The sequence below is a fragment of the Artemia sp. Qi Xiang Cuo genome, chromosome 2, assembly GCF_049724085.1.
Source record: "Artemia sp. Qi Xiang Cuo chromosome 2, ASM4972408v1, whole genome shotgun sequence".
Taxonomy (NCBI): domain Eukaryota; kingdom Metazoa; phylum Arthropoda; class Branchiopoda; order Anostraca; family Artemiidae; genus Artemia; species Artemia sp. Qi Xiang Cuo.
Window position 1 is genome coordinate 5,812,005 of NC_142795.1, and position 19,947 is coordinate 5,831,951.

General features: G+C 34.8%; 1 protein-coding gene across 2 annotated transcripts in view; it reads right to left on the reverse strand.

Annotated features, from left to right (window-relative positions):
• LOC148954839 (NAD-dependent protein deacetylase sirtuin-1-like) overlaps positions 1-19,947 on the reverse strand; it is a 139,934-nt gene that overhangs the window by 95,531 nt on the left and 24,456 nt on the right. For both annotated transcript variants that reach the window (XM_089098855.1, XM_089098847.1), the window contains exons 3-5: positions 12,045-12,150; positions 6,631-6,744; positions 2,843-3,058 (exon numbers count right to left, since the gene is read on the reverse strand). In XM_089098855.1, the coding sequence (XP_088954981.1) occupies positions 2,843-3,058; positions 6,631-6,744; positions 12,045-12,150 (436 nt within the window). The remainder of the gene's footprint in view (positions 1-2,842; positions 3,059-6,630; positions 6,745-12,044; positions 12,151-19,947) is intronic.

Sequence of the window (19,947 nt, forward strand, 5' to 3'; positions counted from 1 at the left end):
AAATGCAGAATTTGAATCGTCTCCGCTAAGAGCGAAAACGCACAGCTCCCACTGGGAAAGAAAATCGGCGACTAAACGCAGCAAGTCACTTTTGGCGCCCATTTCACTTAGGTTATTGAGAGCGATAATGTGTTTAATGAGGTCGAAGGCTTTTCTGTTATTAGCGAGGGCCAAGTCTACGAAGCTTTTCCCTTTCTCGAGCCACGATAGAATTTCGTCATACAGACACACTAAGTACGTGTTGGAGCCGCTGAGGCATCCGTACTGGAAAGGGTCTATATTTGGTTCTATATCACTCGTCAGCAGTATTGCAACGAAGGTCTCTGTTACCTTGGTCATGCAGGGAGTCAGCGAGATAGGCCTTAAGTCATCGCATGATTTTGGCGGGGATTTCTTAGGAATCACTTTGATGTAGGATTTTTTCCAGGGGTTGGAAAATTTGCTGAGTTTTATGCAAAGGTTGATTATACTAGCGAGAGGGGTAGCAAGGAAGGGCCCAAATTCATGAAGGAGACACACTAGGATTTCTCCCGGATATGAGGAGCTATGAGGTTTGAGCTTCAGTAGTTCTGTGCACACTTGAAGGGTCTCAACTGACGGCCGTTGTTCACAAGGTGCACTAGTGTCAAGGACTGCAGCTAGTAAATCTTGTGAGAAACTCGGGTAAGTGGTGCAAATACCAGCAAAAAAAAAACATTAACCTCAGTAGCTGTTACGTAAGTGTATACGTAACGTATACATTTAACTTAAAGCTCCGTTTAACTAATTTGATTCTTCACGAACCATTAATGTGCATAACTTAAATTTTTATTCAAAGAGTTGGACATGAGAGAGCAGTAGCTCCACTTGCATTTAGGGTAGCCCTGAGTATACTATTAAAGACGAACAAAAATTAAATAAAAAAAAAAATCTTTTTTTCAAATGAAAGAAAAAGCGCAACTAAAAGTTAAAACGAACACAAAATATTCCGCATATGAGGGAAGCAACCTTCTTTTTAATCCCCGCTCTTTACGCTAAAGTTAGGCCTTTTGTCACAATTCTTTAAGAACAACTGCTCAAACACAAAGTCCAATACTTCAGAGTCAGAAGTATTTCTAAGTCACTATAAACCTTACCGTGAAGAGTGGGGGACTAAGGAGAGGGCAGCCCCCCTTCTAAGTTTTTAACAAAAAAATTTTGTTTTATTAATTTCTAATGTTGCCCTCTAGTTAGCAAGATTTACCTCACAGAAAAAGAAAATTGTCTAGGATCTTTTTAGGAACATAAATGTGACGACTTCTTTGGATTTTATATATATATATATATATATATATATATATATATATATATATATATATATATATATATATATATATATATATATATATATATATATATATATATATATATATATATATATATATATATATATATATATATATATATATATATATATATATATATATATATGCACAAGTGATTTTTCATAGTTTCAGTCCCACCAAGCGGCAAGTTTCTTTTTAAAAAAAAGACACCCTAAGTTTCTAAGCTGTTTCTTTTTAACCTACGATCTATTACATCATATATACAGAAAAATTTCACTTACTTGTTTAATGTGACATTTTAACTTTTTTTTTGTCAACTTAAACTTTTCAATTTTAAAATCCTTTTAACTAATCAGACTTATTTTACAAATATAAATACGAATATTGCTCTTCATAGCATCAGTTATCTGAATATTCATTAATTATTTTAAATTTACCTTTTTTTTATTATATAAGTAACCGGTGATCATTTTATATTGACGCTTTTTATAAAGCATTATTTTATTTAGTATATAAGGTCATTGATCATTAGTGCCCCTTGGACATTCTAAAAAAAAAAAATCTAATATGGTGAATTCGTAAGATATAGGAAGTCCACAGCCCAATACAGTATTTCTTAATTTAGTCAATATCTTTGAGAATAAGATACTAATGTCTGACATGAAATTAAATATTCTAGCAAAAATGACCAAACTAAGCTGATTATTTCTTTGGTAAATATCGAGATAATTAGAAGCACTGGTTTATCAAAAATAGTTTTCAATTAATAAAAAGTCCAAAACTAAAATAGAAATATTAAATTCATCTTTATATATATACATATATATATATATATAATAATGAATATATTATATAATAAATATTATAAACTTTATACAACAAATATTATATTCATCTTGTGTGGCTGACAAGTGGTTCAAGAGCAGCAAGTATTTGAACATTTCACTGGTTTCAAACATTTTTATTTATTAGGCCATTAGTCCTATGCTTGTTTGAGGCGCTTGTTGTTTCAAGAAGAAACATTAAATTCAAACGACTAACAAAAATTTTCGTTCCAATTCGAAGGCTTGTAACTCTTCGAAGGTTTCGAACGCTTATAACTCTGAAACACCTGTCAGCACCAAAAAGTGAGCAGATTTTTTGCTTCAGATTTTGATTTCTAACGGTTAATATAAACGTAAAAAAAAGAACACTCCAGTTACTAAAACTATATAGAAATAGGAGCAATTTCGAAGGCACCTATTAGGAGCCTTCGAATTTTGATATGTATATCGCTAATAAAAATTACTTTTTTAGAGTTTCGGTTACTATTACCCCTTTCCCTACTTAAAGTTTGCAGCCACAAACTGTTTTAAATCTAAAACGACGCACAAGGACAACATGAAACATGTTTTTGATTGACCTTTACGGTTCACTAGGTGCACAAAACTGAGGAATGGAAAAAGGAAAAAACAAAGGACAAATGAAAAAACAAAGGAGGAGGAGGAAAAAACTGAGGAGGGAAAAACAAAGGACTAATGAATTTACTGGGATCTTACAGTTGGATCTGGTAAGTCAGGAAAATCTTTTGAAAGACGAGCATACACTCCGTCACGACTTCGAAAATCTGGTATACCACAGGAAACAGAAACACCAGCTCCAGTAAGGACCAGAATCTTACTTGAATTTCGAATCAAATTTAGAACGTCTGTCATAGTTGAAATGTGCTGCAAGCGAATTCGTCTCTCAGGTTCACTCATTAGCGAAATCAGCATCTAAAAAGGAAACAAATCAGAAAAAAACTATGGACATAAGGAAATAGGTCCTTTGTACAATACGATCTTTTATTTATTTTCTCTCTTTAGTAAGTCTTTTAAAATAAAATGATTACATTGGATAAGTAATTTTTAGAATAAATTTTTGATAAGTAATAATGTAATAAATGTAAAGTATATATTTAAATGAAATGTAAATAAAATGATGTAAATTTTGGGTAAGTATAGAAGCATTGCTCTAACTGAAAAAATCTAAGAAAAAAATGCATAGTTTAAATGATCACCTCAATTAGGGGTCTAGTATTTTTATTTATTTAGTCTAGTATTTTTTTAGTACTAGTATTATTTAGTATTTTTATTTATTTATTTATTTATCTATTTTTATTTATTTATTTAGGTCTAGTATAATATTTAGTCTAGGTCTAAGGACAACAGCATTTGGCCCATCAAAAGTACCGGCATTCGGCTAGAAATAAGGGTAACAAGATTCCTGGTATACAGTGGCATAGCAGTAGAATAAAAAAAACACCCATGTTACCATTTTCCAAGCGAATTGCAATGAAGGTGCTATTTTTCAAACTATGAATTTGAAAAATTCATTGCAAAAGCACCCCAAGAAGGCTCCCACATCCACCCCATCCAGCCAAACTGCTAGTAATCGATAAAGCGGCTTTGTTAGGTGGTTATCAAGAAAACATTAAGAACTCTAGAGGTGAACACTGCTTCTGAGATGGGAGCACTGAGATGATGTAACACTAACTCATTCATGGCAACCCATCTAAAAGGACATGTTTTATATCTAAACATGAAAGATCTAGAAGAAGTTCACATTTCCCCCTAATTTAGACTTATCCCTTCAGGGAGAAATAGCAAATTTTTCCAGGGAATGGTTGTGGAAATATGTGCTGAGTTTTTTTTAAACTTCATTGTCTTTTCTTACTTAAAATTCCATTTAATGACTTTTTTTGGTCAATTGTTCCGCTACACTTCAGTCATTACTTGTGGGTCAACTTACCGTTAAGAACAAAATAAAAGAAAATATAAGGAGAGTCAAGGACTATATATTTTTATATATTTTATATACTTTTATATATATATTTCAAGGACTTTATATTTTTATAAATATCTTACACTTTTTATACACCATGTATGTACCAGAAGTTTGCTATACTTTCAATTGAACAAAATAAAATATAAGGAGAGTCGAAGACTATAATATTTTTATATATTTTGTATATAGACTTTATATTTTTATATATAGTTCAAAGACTGGATATTTCTATATATATTTTATATTTTTTAGACAACCTGTATGTATCAGACGTTTGCTATACTTTTAATTCGGACTTTTCGCCTGATAAAATCCATTTCTAAAAATAGATCTAGAAAATGTTCCAGTTCTTATACAGTTGAAGCCATCATTATTCAAATGGAAAACCATTTTATTTGCGTTATTCGATCATATGCAGATAGGATACTTGTTTATTGCCCCATTAGCATAAACAAAGGACCAATCAAAGATTTTTCAAATGTATTGATTCTCAAAACAAGTCGGAACTGAAAAACAAAGAAAAAAAGATTCTACTGTTTTTTTGTTTTTTATCTCGAGGGCACAAAACAACACAGATAGTTTTGAAATCCTCTTCTCGATGTTGCAATGGCAAATGCTAAATGAATAAAAACAACATGATTTTAATTATGCTTTACTATTAAGATAGTGATGGAATATATACAAATAAAGGACACAAATAAAGGATATAACAAATAAAGGACATAAGTCCTAAATTCATGTGTTTAAATAATGTCATTCCTATATAATTTGGAAAATACACTTAATCAAAGTCTATACTGCAGAAATGCATTAAAAAATATATAATGGACTTTCTCCTATTAATCATCTAGTTTTTCAAACGAAAAACAAAAACTAATCACGAGTTTAAAACAAAACATGGCGAATAATATTCTTTCAGCCTGCAAGTCCTTTATAAATCAAAATCATAGTCCATCCAAAGAATCACCAATGAATCACCTTCATTGGTGATTCATCGTCTTCATCATCTTCATTGGCGAATCACTTTCATGAATCACCAATTCCTTTGTCAATCTAAGAGCAAAGTGGTTCCCGAATAAAAGAAGCATACCTTAGATTTTAATTGCGAAAACTGCAAGAAGTGGTACAGGATAAAAAAAAAAGCCAACGTGATTCAAAAACAGATTATACGATATTTTCACAGCGATCTACCAACACGGGATACCAATACTCCACGAAGAGATGTGCTTGAAGTAGTTCTTATGATGGTGGATGACATGCGATTTTTCTTGGTATGAACGATGTTCACATTCCCACCCACTTAAGACATATTCCGTCAGGGAGAAATAGCAAGTTTTTTTCAGGGAATGGTCGAGGAAATATGTGCTGAGTGTTTTTTGGACTTTATTGTCTTTTGTCACTTAAAATACCATATTATGGCATTTTTTTCGTCAATGTTCCGTTACACTTCAGTCATTGGGTAGGTCAATTTGCCCTTAAGAACAAAATAAATTAAAATATAAGGAGTGTCAAAGACAATACATATTTTTTTAGACACCCTATATGTACCAGACGGACTTCGTCTTTAAGACCACAGGAAAGGTCAACCATCTAGGGCTAAACGGAAAGCAGGTCGATCTCGTTTGGAGTGAGAGGATGCAAGAGCGGATCCAGGATTTTTGTTCGGGAGGGGGGTACTAATTTTCGGCTCGGTTTTCGAATAATTTTACTAATTTTTACGAGGGTTTTACTAATTTTCGACTCGGTCAAAAATTTCTGGGGGGGGGGGGTCAAACCAAGTAACCCCCCCCCCCTGGATACGGCCTTGAGAGGATGTCATAAAGAAAAATTTAAAAGAAATGGGAACTTCCTGTGAGGGTGTAAAGAGGGAGGCTATGAACAGATTAGGATGGAAGAGGAGCGTGCGTAGCTGCGTTGGCCTAAGGCGGCTTGGTTCTGCGGTGAGTTGTTAGTAGTAGTAGTAGTTTGCTATGCTTTTAATTCAGACTTTTTCTCCTGACATATCCATTTACAAATATATCAAAACACTTCTAAAAATAAGTTTATTTCATAGGAGGATCTGCCCAGAACGATTTGACATGTTTTAAGATAGTGTGTTAAAAATGTTGAATGTTTTTAAAACAGGAAAACCAGATAAATCTTAACAGAAGTATATCGACAAATTTAATTTATTTTACTCTTTTTGCGGTTTGTGCCCTCTTTCCTGCATTCTCCAGCAACAGCCCAGCTTGATTGTGAAAAAAAGACACTTAGGTTGTCGCATTTTTCAATAAGTAAAAAATTTAGATATTTTCTTATATATAAAGAGAAAAAAAAACATTTTCATTTATAATGTTGAATCGTTAAAACTTGGGAGTTACCTTCCATGTTATGATAAAAAAGTAACAGGACGACTGGACGAGGTTAATAAAAAAGAAACACAATATGAGACATAAACACAAATTAATTAATAATTTCTGGGTATTGTGTTGTTTGCTAATTCGGCAGAATTATGTCACAAAAAGCGATAAGTAAATATTACCCTCCAAAGAGTTGCTTCGTCGAAACCACCAACAGGCATCTTTTCCTCAATATCGGGTATTAAACCTCGAAGTAAGTCTAAAGGACGTTTGCCTTCTGACATTTGTTCGTGAAGCTGAAAGCAAACCAAATTCAAATTAACATAAGAATAAATAAAATAAAATTTTACAGTAAAAACATTCTCTGAACTAACAAGAACCAGTGTGAATTAGTTTTTAATGTAACCATCTTATTAATTCGAAGCTGGTATCTCCCATAGATAAAAAAACAAAGAGAGGAGAGACGAAATTCAGAAGACCCCATCCCAGTTTTACAAGTAATCTCAAAGCATATTTCTCTTATTCATTTTGAAAAAAAAACAAAAAACAAAAAAACAAAAACATAGGTTACAATGTGAAGCTTTAGCGACTATTATTAACATTTGTTTATGGTCGTTTGCTCTTTCTTATTTTGCAAAGACTTATCTACTTTTATAATTGGTTGTGTTGGTAACTTCCCGCCAGCCAAACAATAGCTAATCTGAAAACTGTTACGTGACACTAAGAAGCTGCATAGCGGGTAATAGTTTCTCTGGAAAGCGGATATTTTTTCAATCCGATCAGTGGTCGGTGAGTTCGTTTTTGGATGTTCACAAGAGAACCTGTATTCTTTGTCTCAAGACAAGTGATAGATTTCACTAAAAGCAAAATCACTTAAAAAATTCAGGGAAGGGGGAAAACATGTACTGAATTTTGTTCCCTTTTTATACCTGTCATTAGAAGGGTTCTTTGGCTAATCTCCTATAAATCTGAGGGGGAGTGGGAATAATGGGAAATGAGTGAGGAGAGTGTAACTTTGTCACAACACTTCCTCTTGACCTCTTGAATCTTAATTATGTTACTTTCTTTTGTGTCTTGATAGAATGAAATACAACCAACAAAATATATTACTGAGGGAAATATATTTCCCTCAGTAATATATAACAAAATAATCAATACAACAAAATATAAAAAAAATATTACTGAGGGATAAAATACAATCAGCCAGCAGCCGCAGTACTTCGGTAAAAAAGGAAAAAAAAAAATCAATTACGAATAGTAGTCAAGAAATATGAGTGTCATTCAATCCTTAGTACAGAGCAGAACAGTTTCGAATTCATAGAAAAGTGTATTCATTTACATTAATATAAATTGTATATTTGTTCGCATTGATATATATATATCAATGCGCATATATGATATATATATATATATATATATGCAGTATATATGTATATATATATATATATATGTATATAGTGTATATATATATATATATATATATATATATATATATATATATATATATATATATATATATATATATATATATATATATATATATATATATATATATATATATATATATATATATATATATATATATATATATATATATAATATATAAATATGTATATCCTCCCAGGGCTTAACTTAAAACCCTTGCCCTGACGGTTGTGGGGGATTGTCCTCCTCAAAAATATATTTTCTGTCTGGAAATCAACTCTTCTGAACGAAATGGCTATCTCAAAATTTTGATTGGATGTGTTTTGGGGAATGATTAGCGTGGGAGGGGGGGGAGGGGCTAGTTGCCCTCCAATCACTTTAGACTATTAAAAAGGGCACTAGCTTTTTGAATTTCCAATTGAACGAGCCTTTTTTGAAGTTTTTACGACAACGCCTTCTATAAAAAACCTTATATGCCCCCAGGGTATAACTTAAAACACTTGGCCTGAGGATAGTTGGGGAATTTCCTCCTCAAAAATATATTATCTATCTGGAAATCAACTATGCTGAACAAAATGGCTATCTCAAAATTTTGATTGGATGTGTTTGGGGGAATAATGGGCGTGGGGGGGGGCTAGTTGCCCTCCAGTCACTTTTGACTATTAAAAATGGCACTAGTTTTTCGAATTTCCAATTGAATGAGCCTTTTTTGAAGTTTCTACTACAACACTTTCTATAAAAAACCTTATATGCCCCTAGGGCATAACTTAAACCCTTGTCCTGAGGTTTTGAGAGAATATATTCCTCAAAGACAAATTTTTTATCTGGAAAGAACCTGTGCTCAATAGAATGCATGTATCACAATTTTTATTTGATGTGTTTGGGGGAATGATAGGCGTGGGGGGGGGGCAAGTTGCACTCCCATCACTTTCGACTATCGAAAAGGGCACTAGCCATTTAATTTCCAATCAATTGAGCCGGTTTTGAAGTTTCTACGACAACACCTTCTATAAAAACCATACATGCCCCCAGGGCATAACTTAAAACCCTTGCCCTGAGGGTTGTGGGGGAGTTTCCTCCTCAAAATTATATTTTCTATCTGGAAATCAATTACGCTGAACAAAGTGGCTATCTCAAAATTTTGATCGGATGTGTTTGGGGGACTGATGGGCGTGGGGGGGGATAGTTGCCCTTCAATTACTTTCTACTATGAAAAAGGGCACTAGAAATCTCAATTTCCAAACGAATGAGCCCCTTTTGAAGTTTCTACAACGAACCCTTCCATATGAAGTGCTTCTGGGAAGAAAAAAATCATAATAAATAATAATAATAAAACATTGGAGCCGTATGGCCTTTACTATATGCAACGCTATAGCGTTGCCTCTGATTTGCAACGCTGTTTTACAAGGAAAGTATTACGACGCTTGTTGAAAGAAATACAAAATGCCTCAATCGCCAAGGCGATCATGTAGAAAAGTAACCCTGATAGCAGATAACCATTATTGTGTATGCGTTTTTTAACATCCACAATAGTTTCGACTCAGCACCAAGTGACATCTATCTTTACAGAGGAAGTGCCTCTGGGGCAGCACTTCTATAGTAACGAGGAGTAGTAAGAAACAGTCAAAGGAAAGTATTACGAAGCTTGTTGACAGAAATGCAAAATACCTGAATCGCCAAGGCGATCATGTAGAAAAGTAACCCTGATAGTAGATCACTTCTATCAATAAAATCATTTTTTATATTCACCCGTCTTTCCTTTACAGCCATCAGAGGTTGAAAAAAACCTCCTATAAAAACCCCTGCATTTAACAAGCTTTTTTCTAGGCCTTTGCTACCTTTTAGGGCACTTTGACTCTTTCTTTAATGATTCTAAAACAAGCAGAAATAAAGAAGAACGTGGATATTCTTTAGGCTGGTGATTCATAGGATAAGTTTGCTATTTATTGCTAAGGATACTAAGAATACTACAAAAACGACAATCAATTTCAATTCTAATAACACATTCCCTCTCTGGGGGCTTGTGGTTCTTATAGATCAATTAGCCCAATTTGCTACAGAATCACTTTAGGTACATAACATTTGTTCAAAGTTACATTTCAGATTGACAAGCTCATTGATGAACAAACACATTCCTGTACATAGAGGGATGGATTACCATCGGGATTGCTCAATAAACGTCCAGGATAATTATACCACCCAACTGTTTTTTATCCCCCCCTCCAAACACACAAAGACACCCATTTAGAATCGAATCTTTGTATGATTATGAGCAATAAACAAGTAAAGCCAATTTGGCGAGTAACTGCCAATAATTTGGAGTAAGACATCAGTTTCAAAATAGACCTCTTAGGTATATGTCATCTACTTTTATTACAGTACAGACTGGCAAAAGAATCCACATTATACGAATAAGTATTTTTTTATTTTCAGTTTGTACGTTATAAAACATATAAATAGTTTTCATGTTATTTTTAAAGGAAAATGAAAAAAATGCTTTTAATATTTATCTTATTGTCGATTCATTCTTATTCCAATGCGATTCCTTCCAAAATTAGTAACTAGAAGAAAAGATTAAAAGCAGAATATCAATGACTAAAAAGCAGCTAAACTAGTAGTTAAAAAAGAGATATTTCTCCAAAAATGTTTAAAACAACGAAAAAAGCCATGAGAACCCCAAAAATAAACAACTAAAAAAAGGCACACACACACAAAAAAATGCGAAATCATAATGCGAGATGGCCATTGTGAAAGCTGAAGTCCAGTCTTGCATTTGCAGGTCCAAAGGCTTGGGCTCGTTCACTGGGAGTTGAAAACACGAGCTAGAATCTGGAATCGACAAAATCCGGCGAAACCAGGCTTTTTAGTCAGTATATAAAGGGGAACGTATAAAAATAAAAAAGCTTAGAACAAAAAGACGTATCTAAGAAACTTGAACAACTCTCTGTATAATAATTCTTGTAAAATACAAAAAAATTATGCATTTCTTTTTTCTTCCTATTAAAGGTTAGGATTTTACAGAATAAAACAGTAGCAAGCCTCATCTCTGCAATGAATGTCACTAGTAATGCTAAAAGCACGATATATTTAAACTCCAATAGTACAAGTTTTTTGAGACACGTTGACCTCAGCAAATATTGATATCAAGACAAAACCTTTCTCATTTTTTATTTCGAGTTTTACTTCTATATTTTGAGAGTATATTTCTATTTGATTATACAGATACAATGATGTGCAGTAGCATTCTCAAACACTGTTCTTTTTTTTCTTCTTGTTCTGTTTATTTTTCTGTTTTTTATTAAGGTACGGTTTAACTGTTACTTCTACTATTTAATTGTTCTTACTAAGAACGATCTTACCAAGTTATTTTACATTAAGATACTTATTATTTAAATTACTCATCATTACTTATTATCTATGATTACTAATAATCTTACTAAACTATTTAATTGCCACTGTTTTTCTGTCTATTTTTTCTTCTTTTTTGTTTGTTACTATGTTGTTTTACTTTAATGTTAATATATTTTTTTGTAGTTTTCTGTTGTTCTGTCAGTTTTTCCTACTTTTTATTTGTTACCATTCAATCGTTGCTGTTACTATTTAATTTTTATTATAAGAACAACCTTACTAAATTATTTAACTTTCACATAACTCATTCAAGATTACTTATTAACTATGATTACTCACAATCGTACTAAACTTTTTAATTTCCACTGTCGTTATGTCTATTTCTTGTTCTGTTTTATTTGTTACAATGTTGTTTTTACTTTGTTGTTACTATGAATGTTGTTACAAAGTTTTATGTCGTTTTGCTGTTTTTCTGTCTGTTCTCCTTCTTTTTTATTTGTTATTATCCAATTCTCTTCACAGAAAGAATCCTAAATCAAATTAAAGGAAAAGTTCTTGAAACCCAAGCGATCACTGGAACAATTTAAGGGAATACCCTTTCTTATAGTCTTTTAACACATTTTATCCTTTCTAATTTTAGGCATTTAAGAATATTACACTGAGAAGATATTTATAGCCATCATCTTATTGGCGAAGAGCTTTAAAAAAAATGATCAAAATCCTTAGTACGGCTCAACTACTTTATTTGATAGTCTTTCGTTGTACTTAAGATAAGTCTAAATTTGAAACAATGAAAAAAGTATAAGAGTTAAAAAGTATTTACCCAGGCCAATGATTCAGAGTTTGGGTACCAGTCGTGATTCGAAAGATCAGAAAACCCACTAATTGATGATATGTCGCTACAAGATGATATATCGTCCTCCTCAATCCTAGAAAATTAGTTAAGATTAATACTAAAATAATCTAAATAATATTCGATTGTCATATTATTATCCCAAATTCAAAGCCTTTGGTCATTTATTTATACGTGGAGATGCCTACATACATGGGGGTTTTGGGTCTCCTAAATAAATCCAAAAGATTCTTAAAGAAGTAAAACTTTATTCTATGAAGGATTTGACTACCCTCTCCCCCTCTTGGAAAGGTCTCCTGACACCACCCTCTCAAAGTCTGGCCTGTTTATACTTATGCATGGTTGTATAAAAGGAATAAAAGCCGTAGTTAAAAAATATTGATTTTTGACGGAGCCAAGAGCTATTGGAAGCTCTAATTTAGAGACAAAAATACCACTACCTAGGCATTACACACTGGTAGTCGATGTTGCACTACTTTCAAACCTAAAGGTTAACTTTTCAACAAGCCTTATCTTAAGCCATATCCTTAGCATTCCAGAAACAGCCCTTTAAATTGACTGTACTTTGAGCAGACGGGCGTAGAACATGTCTGGGGAAGTAGATCTTATATGGCCTAAAATTTACATTTTGGGAAAAAACATACCATTGTATGTTGGTATAACTACTATAAACTAGTCGCATCATTACGATCAGGTGGGCACAATAGAAAATACTCTCTTTCGTCCTTCCATATTTAAAGCTTCTGCCTTCGCTATCTCCCAAGAATTTATTAGAAATCTTAGCAATTTTGTATGGGTGGAAGCAATAGATGGAGCCAAGCCTAATGTTGGGGATGCAGCCTTTCACTGACCCTTAATGGAGGCTATTAGAAACATTTAGGGATAGAGTTCTTATCTATCCACAGGATAAGTCGAAGCCATAATGCCACTTTTTCATAACACATGTAGTAAGCCTGATCGAATAACTAATATGAAGTTAAACAAATAAGAAAAGCAAGCAATACTTGAATCTTCCATACATCAAACACTAAGGTTTTTATAAGAAAAAGAGAAGAATAAATATTGGATTGAGCCTTGAACAGTATGTAGAAAACTAAATGGGGTTGTTGGTGGTTCCAATATGTCATAAAATCAATTTCACAACATTTAAAATTTTACCATTTCAGTGTAATTTTTGATCATCTAAACTGACTAAATAAATAATGTCAATAGCCTAAATAATGACTCGTTGATTTCGGGCAATAGGTGAAACAATTTAAACAGAGTAATCAATCCATTTCATTACAGAACAGTTTCATTTGTTGGCTAATAGATTTATCGAGTTCAAATTAGATGAGCCTTTTTTGCACGGCAGATTCAAAAGAACGTATCTGAAGTAAACATTCAGGCCTAGGAGAGAAGTCACTCCCTCTTCACTGGGCTTAGTTCAAACCTAAAACCAAGATATACGATCCCATTTATGGGCATAAAGCAACAGTCAGAGAATCGAACGCTTTATTCCGAATACCATGCCTATTTTATCTGTTAGATGGAAGAACTTTCTTCCATTAAAACAAAGAAATAATTTAATTTTAGTTTATAAGTAATCTTTTTAGAAGATATATTTTCTGAACTAAACACCATAAATACAAAAGAATAACATTATTTGATTTCCCATTCAACACTCTTTCCAAACATAATAGCTACCGTGACAAGTGCCCCTCCCTCCTCAATGTCTGAATATAGCCAAGGTTAAAAACGGAAGTTTGCTGATTCCGTTGGATTGTATTATTTCCTATACTTATTTCTTCTCAACAGGTCGTTAGTTGTACCAACTACTGTCAACTATAAAAGAGACAAAAGCACGCACATAACAAGATGAGCAAACTCTGATGTATAGCCAAGGACTATATCCAGCAGCTAGAGCAGGACTACCAGACAATTTTCAAGGAAGTGCCTACTCAATCTGTAAAGAGTTCCTACTCAATCTGGTAAGAGTGCCTACTCAATCTGGAAAGAGTGCCTCCTCAATCTGGAAAGAGTGCTTACTCAATATGGAAAGAGTGCCTACTCAATATGGAAAGAGTGCGTATTCAATCTGGAAAGAGTGCCTATTCAATCTGGAAAGAGTGCCTATTCAATCTGGAAAGAGTGCCTACTCAGTCTGGATAGAGTGCCTACTCAATCTGGAAAGAGTGCCTACTCAATCTGGAAAGAGTGCCTAATCAATCTGGAAAGAGTGCCTACTCAATCTGGAAAGAGTGCCTAGTCAATATGGAAAGAGTGCCTACTCAATCTGGAGAGAGTGCCTATCCAATCTGGAAAGAGTGCCTACTCAATCTGGAAAGAGTGCCTACTCAATCGGAAAGAGTGCCTATTCAATCTGGAAAGAGCGCCTAATCAATCTGGAAAGAGTGCCTACTCAATCTGAAAGAGTGCCTATTCAGTCTGAAAAGAGTGCCTACTCAATCTGGAAAGAGTGCCTACTCAATCTGGAAAGAGTGCCTACTCAATCTGGGAAGACTGTCTACTCAATCTGGAAAGAGTGCCTACTCAATCTGGAAAGAGTGCCTACTCAATCTGAAAGAGTGCCTATTCAGTCTGAAAAGAGTGCCTACTCAATCTGGAAAGAGTGCCTACTCGATCTGGAAAGAGTGCCTACTCAATCTGGGAAGACTGTCTACTCAATCTGGAAAGAGTGCCTACTCAATCTGGAAAGAGTGCCTACTCAATATGGAAAGAGTGCCTACTCAATCTGGAAAGAGTGCCTATTCAATCTGGAAAGAGAGCCTATTCAATCTGGAAAGAGTGCCTACTCAATCTGAAAGAGTGCCTATTCATTCTGAAAAGAGTGCCTACTCAATCTGGAAAGAGTGCCTACTCAATCTGGAAAGAGTGCCTACTCAATCTGAAAGAGTGCCTATTCACTCTGAAAAGAGTGCCTACTCAATCTGGAAAGAGTGCCTACTCAATCTGGAAAGAGTGCCTACTCAATCTGGGAAGATTGTCTACTCAATCTGGAAAGAGTGCCTAATCAATATGGAAAGAGTGCCTAATCAATATGGAAAGAGTGCCTATTCAGTCTGGAAAGATTGCCTATTCAATCTGGAAAGAGTGCCTATTAAATCTGGAAATAGTGCCTACTCAATATGGAAAGAGTGCCTACTCAATCTGGAAAGAGTGCCTACTCAATCTGGAAAGAGTGCCTACTCAATCTGGAAATAGTGCCTACTCAATCTGGAAAGAGTGCCTACTCAATCTGGAAAGAGTGCCTACTCAATCTGGAGAGAGTGCCTAGTCAATCTGGAAAGAGTGCCTACTCAATCAGGAAAGAGTGCCTACTCAATCTGGAAAGAGTGCCTACTCAATATGGAAAGAGTGCCTACTCAATCTGGAGAGAGTGATGAGCGAGGCATCAGATGGTATTTCTCTTTTGTTATTATAGCAACTAGTTCAGAAAACGAATCTTGTACCAAGATTGCTCTCGTCATATTGGTTAAACGGAATAGTTTTTTATCATTGAAAAAATAAGAAAATAACTATCTTGTTACGGATTAAACTCGGGATACTGACATAATGAAGAGTTTACCCACTCAGCTCTTAAGAAAACTTCCGTTATTTCTAATATTAAAGTTCAGACACAGTGAAAAAGCCAATTCCCAGACCACAAGATAGTTACTTGGCATATTGAAATATTTCCATAAAATATAATAATAATAATTTATTTATAACCCACATATGAACATTATAAATGACACTACGGAGTAATGGAAAATATAAAAGAAAAAATAACAACATCATTACGAAATCAAACAACAACAAAAAATACAAATTAACCGATATCACGATGAAAAAAACAAACTAAGGGGTCAGTGACAGAAACAACATTACTGGTATTCATAATCATATTAGAAGACACACTGGCCAGTCGCGCGCAAGCATCAATGACACCATAACGGGATACAATATTTCTATTTTTAAAACGGCCGGGTAAATACATCAGATATTTACAATATCTAAAGTAACCACTTCTAAGTCTCCGTAAATCTTTTTTCCTCAGTAAGTGGTGGAATCCAGATAGAAAATTTACACCTGGAGAGCAAAAACTATTATAAAGCCGGGCTAGGCCCTTACGATTATAACACCCTCTATTTGGAGATATCTTACCATATGACACACGAATATTTTTTAATGCATTAGTAACCAACTCGGAGCAAGTTTCGTAAATGGACGGGCAAAAGGATATACCAAGCCACTTGACTTTATCCAAACAAGGTAATCAAATTGAACCGAGGTTTAATGGAGATACAGAAGTTCTACTATTAAAGCATATAAACTCACACTTTCCCATATTAACAGATAGGCCAATATCACTAAGTAGAGAAGACAGCTTACAGAAGTTCTGAGCCAGCCCTCGACGAGAAAAACTAACTAAAAGGACATCGTCAGCGTATGCAATATAAATTACACCAATATCACGAAAAAACACAGTAGGAGATAGATGTTTTAAACAAGCAGCGAGGATACATTTAAATATATAAGGAGATAAAACTCCTCCCTGTCTAACGCCTTTCCTAACAGCTACCTAATCAGAAGTATTTGACAGCCACTTAATACGCACATAAGAATTATCATACCAATATCGCAATGTAGAAATAACTGAATAATTGACTCCAGAACAAGCAAGGGACTGCAAGGCCTCGGCGTGAACAACATTATCAAAATCCCCGGAAATGTCTACTGTGCAGCAATACAATGAACGCTTCTGGGCAAAAGCTTCCTTTAAAAACCGGCTGAGCACATGACGCGCCTGGAGGCAACCTACCTCTCTTCTAGATCCTGGTTGAAAGACGAAAAATCGCACTTAGAAGTTATTTCAAGCAAAAGAACATACTCAAAAATCTTACTCATAAAGCAAGATACAGTAATTGGTCTATAATTCAAGCATGAATCTGGATCTTTACCGCATTTAAGTATAGACATGACACTACCGGAAAGAAAACTATCAGTAACCAGAGATTGAGCTATACAAATCTGGAATAATAACTGCAGGTGGTTCAACAATAATGGGCAATCATAAGCAAAATTCCTAAAGCATAGGCCATCACAATCAGGAGAATCTAATCTTTTTACTTTCTTCAGCGCCCAATGTAAATCACTCATACTTATCGCAGGGACTCTATATTGACAAACAGACACTGGCAGGACCGAACTAAGTAGATAAGAAAAATGTTTCTGAACACACTGATTAAATACGGAAAATATGTCAATATAATGGCGCACAAAATTCATAAGGTTTAATTCCGACTGAGGTGGGTGAGAACACTTACTGATATTGATAACTCTATTCCAAGTCATTTTACTATTTTGAGTGTCCCACACGTTTAGTCTTGCATTACGTAAGCAAGATTTGTATTCTTTCTTCGTTTTTTGCTTGACTGTAAACACAGCATCGAAGGAAGGTCGATCGCAAGCGTTCCACAATCGCAACCAAAACTTTGCGCGGTTCTTTACTTTTTTCACTTCCGGATGTATATTCCACAGGGGCTTGCGAGACCCAGAACGCACGTGCTCAATCAGAACTGCAACTTTTGTGGCCGAATTTAGACATGCCACTATCTGGTAATAATACGAATTTAGGTCTTCCTTAGAATCAGGGCACTTTATCAAAGTCTGGAGCAAGTGAAACGGGACTTTAATAGTTGAGAGTAGAGTGCATAAAGTAGTAATATACATCTCAACGTTTATACGATTCCAATTGGGCTTTTGATGCCATTTTGAATGGGGACCCTTAAAGTGGGCTTGAACATCAGGAGGCTCAATTAGGCACGAAATAGGGAGAAGGTCATCATTGATTTTATATTCATCAACAAACACCTCGGATTTAATTAGACCGGACTTAGACACAATAATATGGTCGAGGTTGGATTTAACGGAGCCTCGATTATGAATGTAAGTATAAGCCAGGTTCTTAGCAGCGACATGATAGACACTTGGCAGAGAATCTAGCAGGAGTTCAGATCGATCAGATGAGGTCAATATGTCAGTATTCATATCCCCGGCTAAGATCCAATTAACATTTTTATCTGCAAAATTTATGAAAAGAGATTTCAGTTTATGGCAAGCATTAGCAAAAGCAGTAAATGACTGAGTGTTTCGATGATTGCATGGGAGATACACATTTACAAAAGCCATATTATTACACTGGATTGCTAGAATATTAGCATCAGAACAAATTTGTATAGGCTGATATCCCGACCGAATGAAGATAGCAGTGCCGCCGGAAGGGCGACCGCGGGTCTTTTTTGCTTCTCGAATAAATATATCATGTGTAGCAGACCGCCTTAAACTGTTCATATTAACTTTGGAAAGTAGATGCTCCTGTAGGAATACAACGTCAAAATTTAGCAGCTCGTCGATTTGCAGATCCTTATCTGTAGTACCATTAATGTTCAGAGAAACAAAACTTAAGGCTGTAGGAGGTCATCATGTTGTATTGGCAAGCGCATTTCTCAGTACCGAGCACTTGAAACTATAAGAAACATGATTTCCTCCGCAATTGGCGCACTTAGGAGCAACTGAGCAAGGGTTGTCCGTGGTGTTTTCGTGAGCCCCAGCACAGCGGGAACATTTTGGTAAATCAAGAGAACGTGGGCATCTAGCAATATTGTGATATACCCCTTGGCACCAGAAAAAACGACGCGGTAATTCTTGGTAGATTTCAACACGAAAAAGTTCATATCCAAGTCGGAGACCATGGTTAATTGCATTTTTCAGTGCTAACTGATCCAGAAATTCCAAACAAAAACATTTTGAATATCCTATTTTTATAGCACGTACTAATCCCGCAATGCTTTCCTTTAGAGATGATTCTGATACATTTTCAGGGATACCCCGAACAATACCAAGTACTTTTTTTTATCACGGACCTTGGTTTGAACATTAGGTAGGCTCTTAGAGGCTGAGGCGGAGAGGGATACGGCTGACTGCCTATCTCGAGTAACTACGATCCACTTTTTATTCTGATGATCAGGTTTTAGACTTAAAATCCCTTCATGACCTTCAAGCGTATTCAATTTATCTTTTCGCAAGCCAGGATCACTTAAAACGGTAGGAACATTTTTCACAATTACTGCATATGTAGGTTTATCTACAACTAAAGTGGGCGCGGCGGGGGGGAAAGGCAGCTGGGTTTGAAACTTTTCTGACAAAGTGCATAATTAATTAAAACTGGCTCTTACCTTACTAAAAAACATGGAATATACCAAAGAGGGACTAATTGGGATTTTACTCGCGTTCCTTATCACGAAGTCCGGCACATCTATATCTTCAGAGTCGCATCTTTCGAACGCCGCAATAATATCGGCAATACTATTTTGTTGGGCGTTGTTACCAACTCGCCTGGGTGGAACTTCCCTCGGAAACGCTTTCTGGAGGAAAAGCTTTCTCGCATCTAACACATCAGTAGCCGAAAAAAATCCAAAGCATGATCTTTAATCGAATCGTGGGAAATCCCTTGTTCGAGATTTTTCTGTATGAAATTCAACACTGGATTATGAAAAAGATTATCTGTCGCCCAAATTCCAGGATCAATCATTTTCACTTACAGTAATATAGTCCATAAATCGTAATCCCTTATTCCACTTATGAGACCAAATTGCTTCGATTAATCGTGTCCATAAATCATAAGCCGTAAAAACTTATGTCAATGTCCAGAAACTAGTTTAAAAGATTAACCAAAGGTTTCACATATAGGTCAGGAACTATAATCCTTTGAAATATTGTAAAATCTAACTAACTTCACTGGGATTATAATTCAATGAAAAAGCTTACTGGTTTGACAATGTTAATAAAATATCCAATTTATGAGAGGTCCGTTCACTTTGAACTCTGA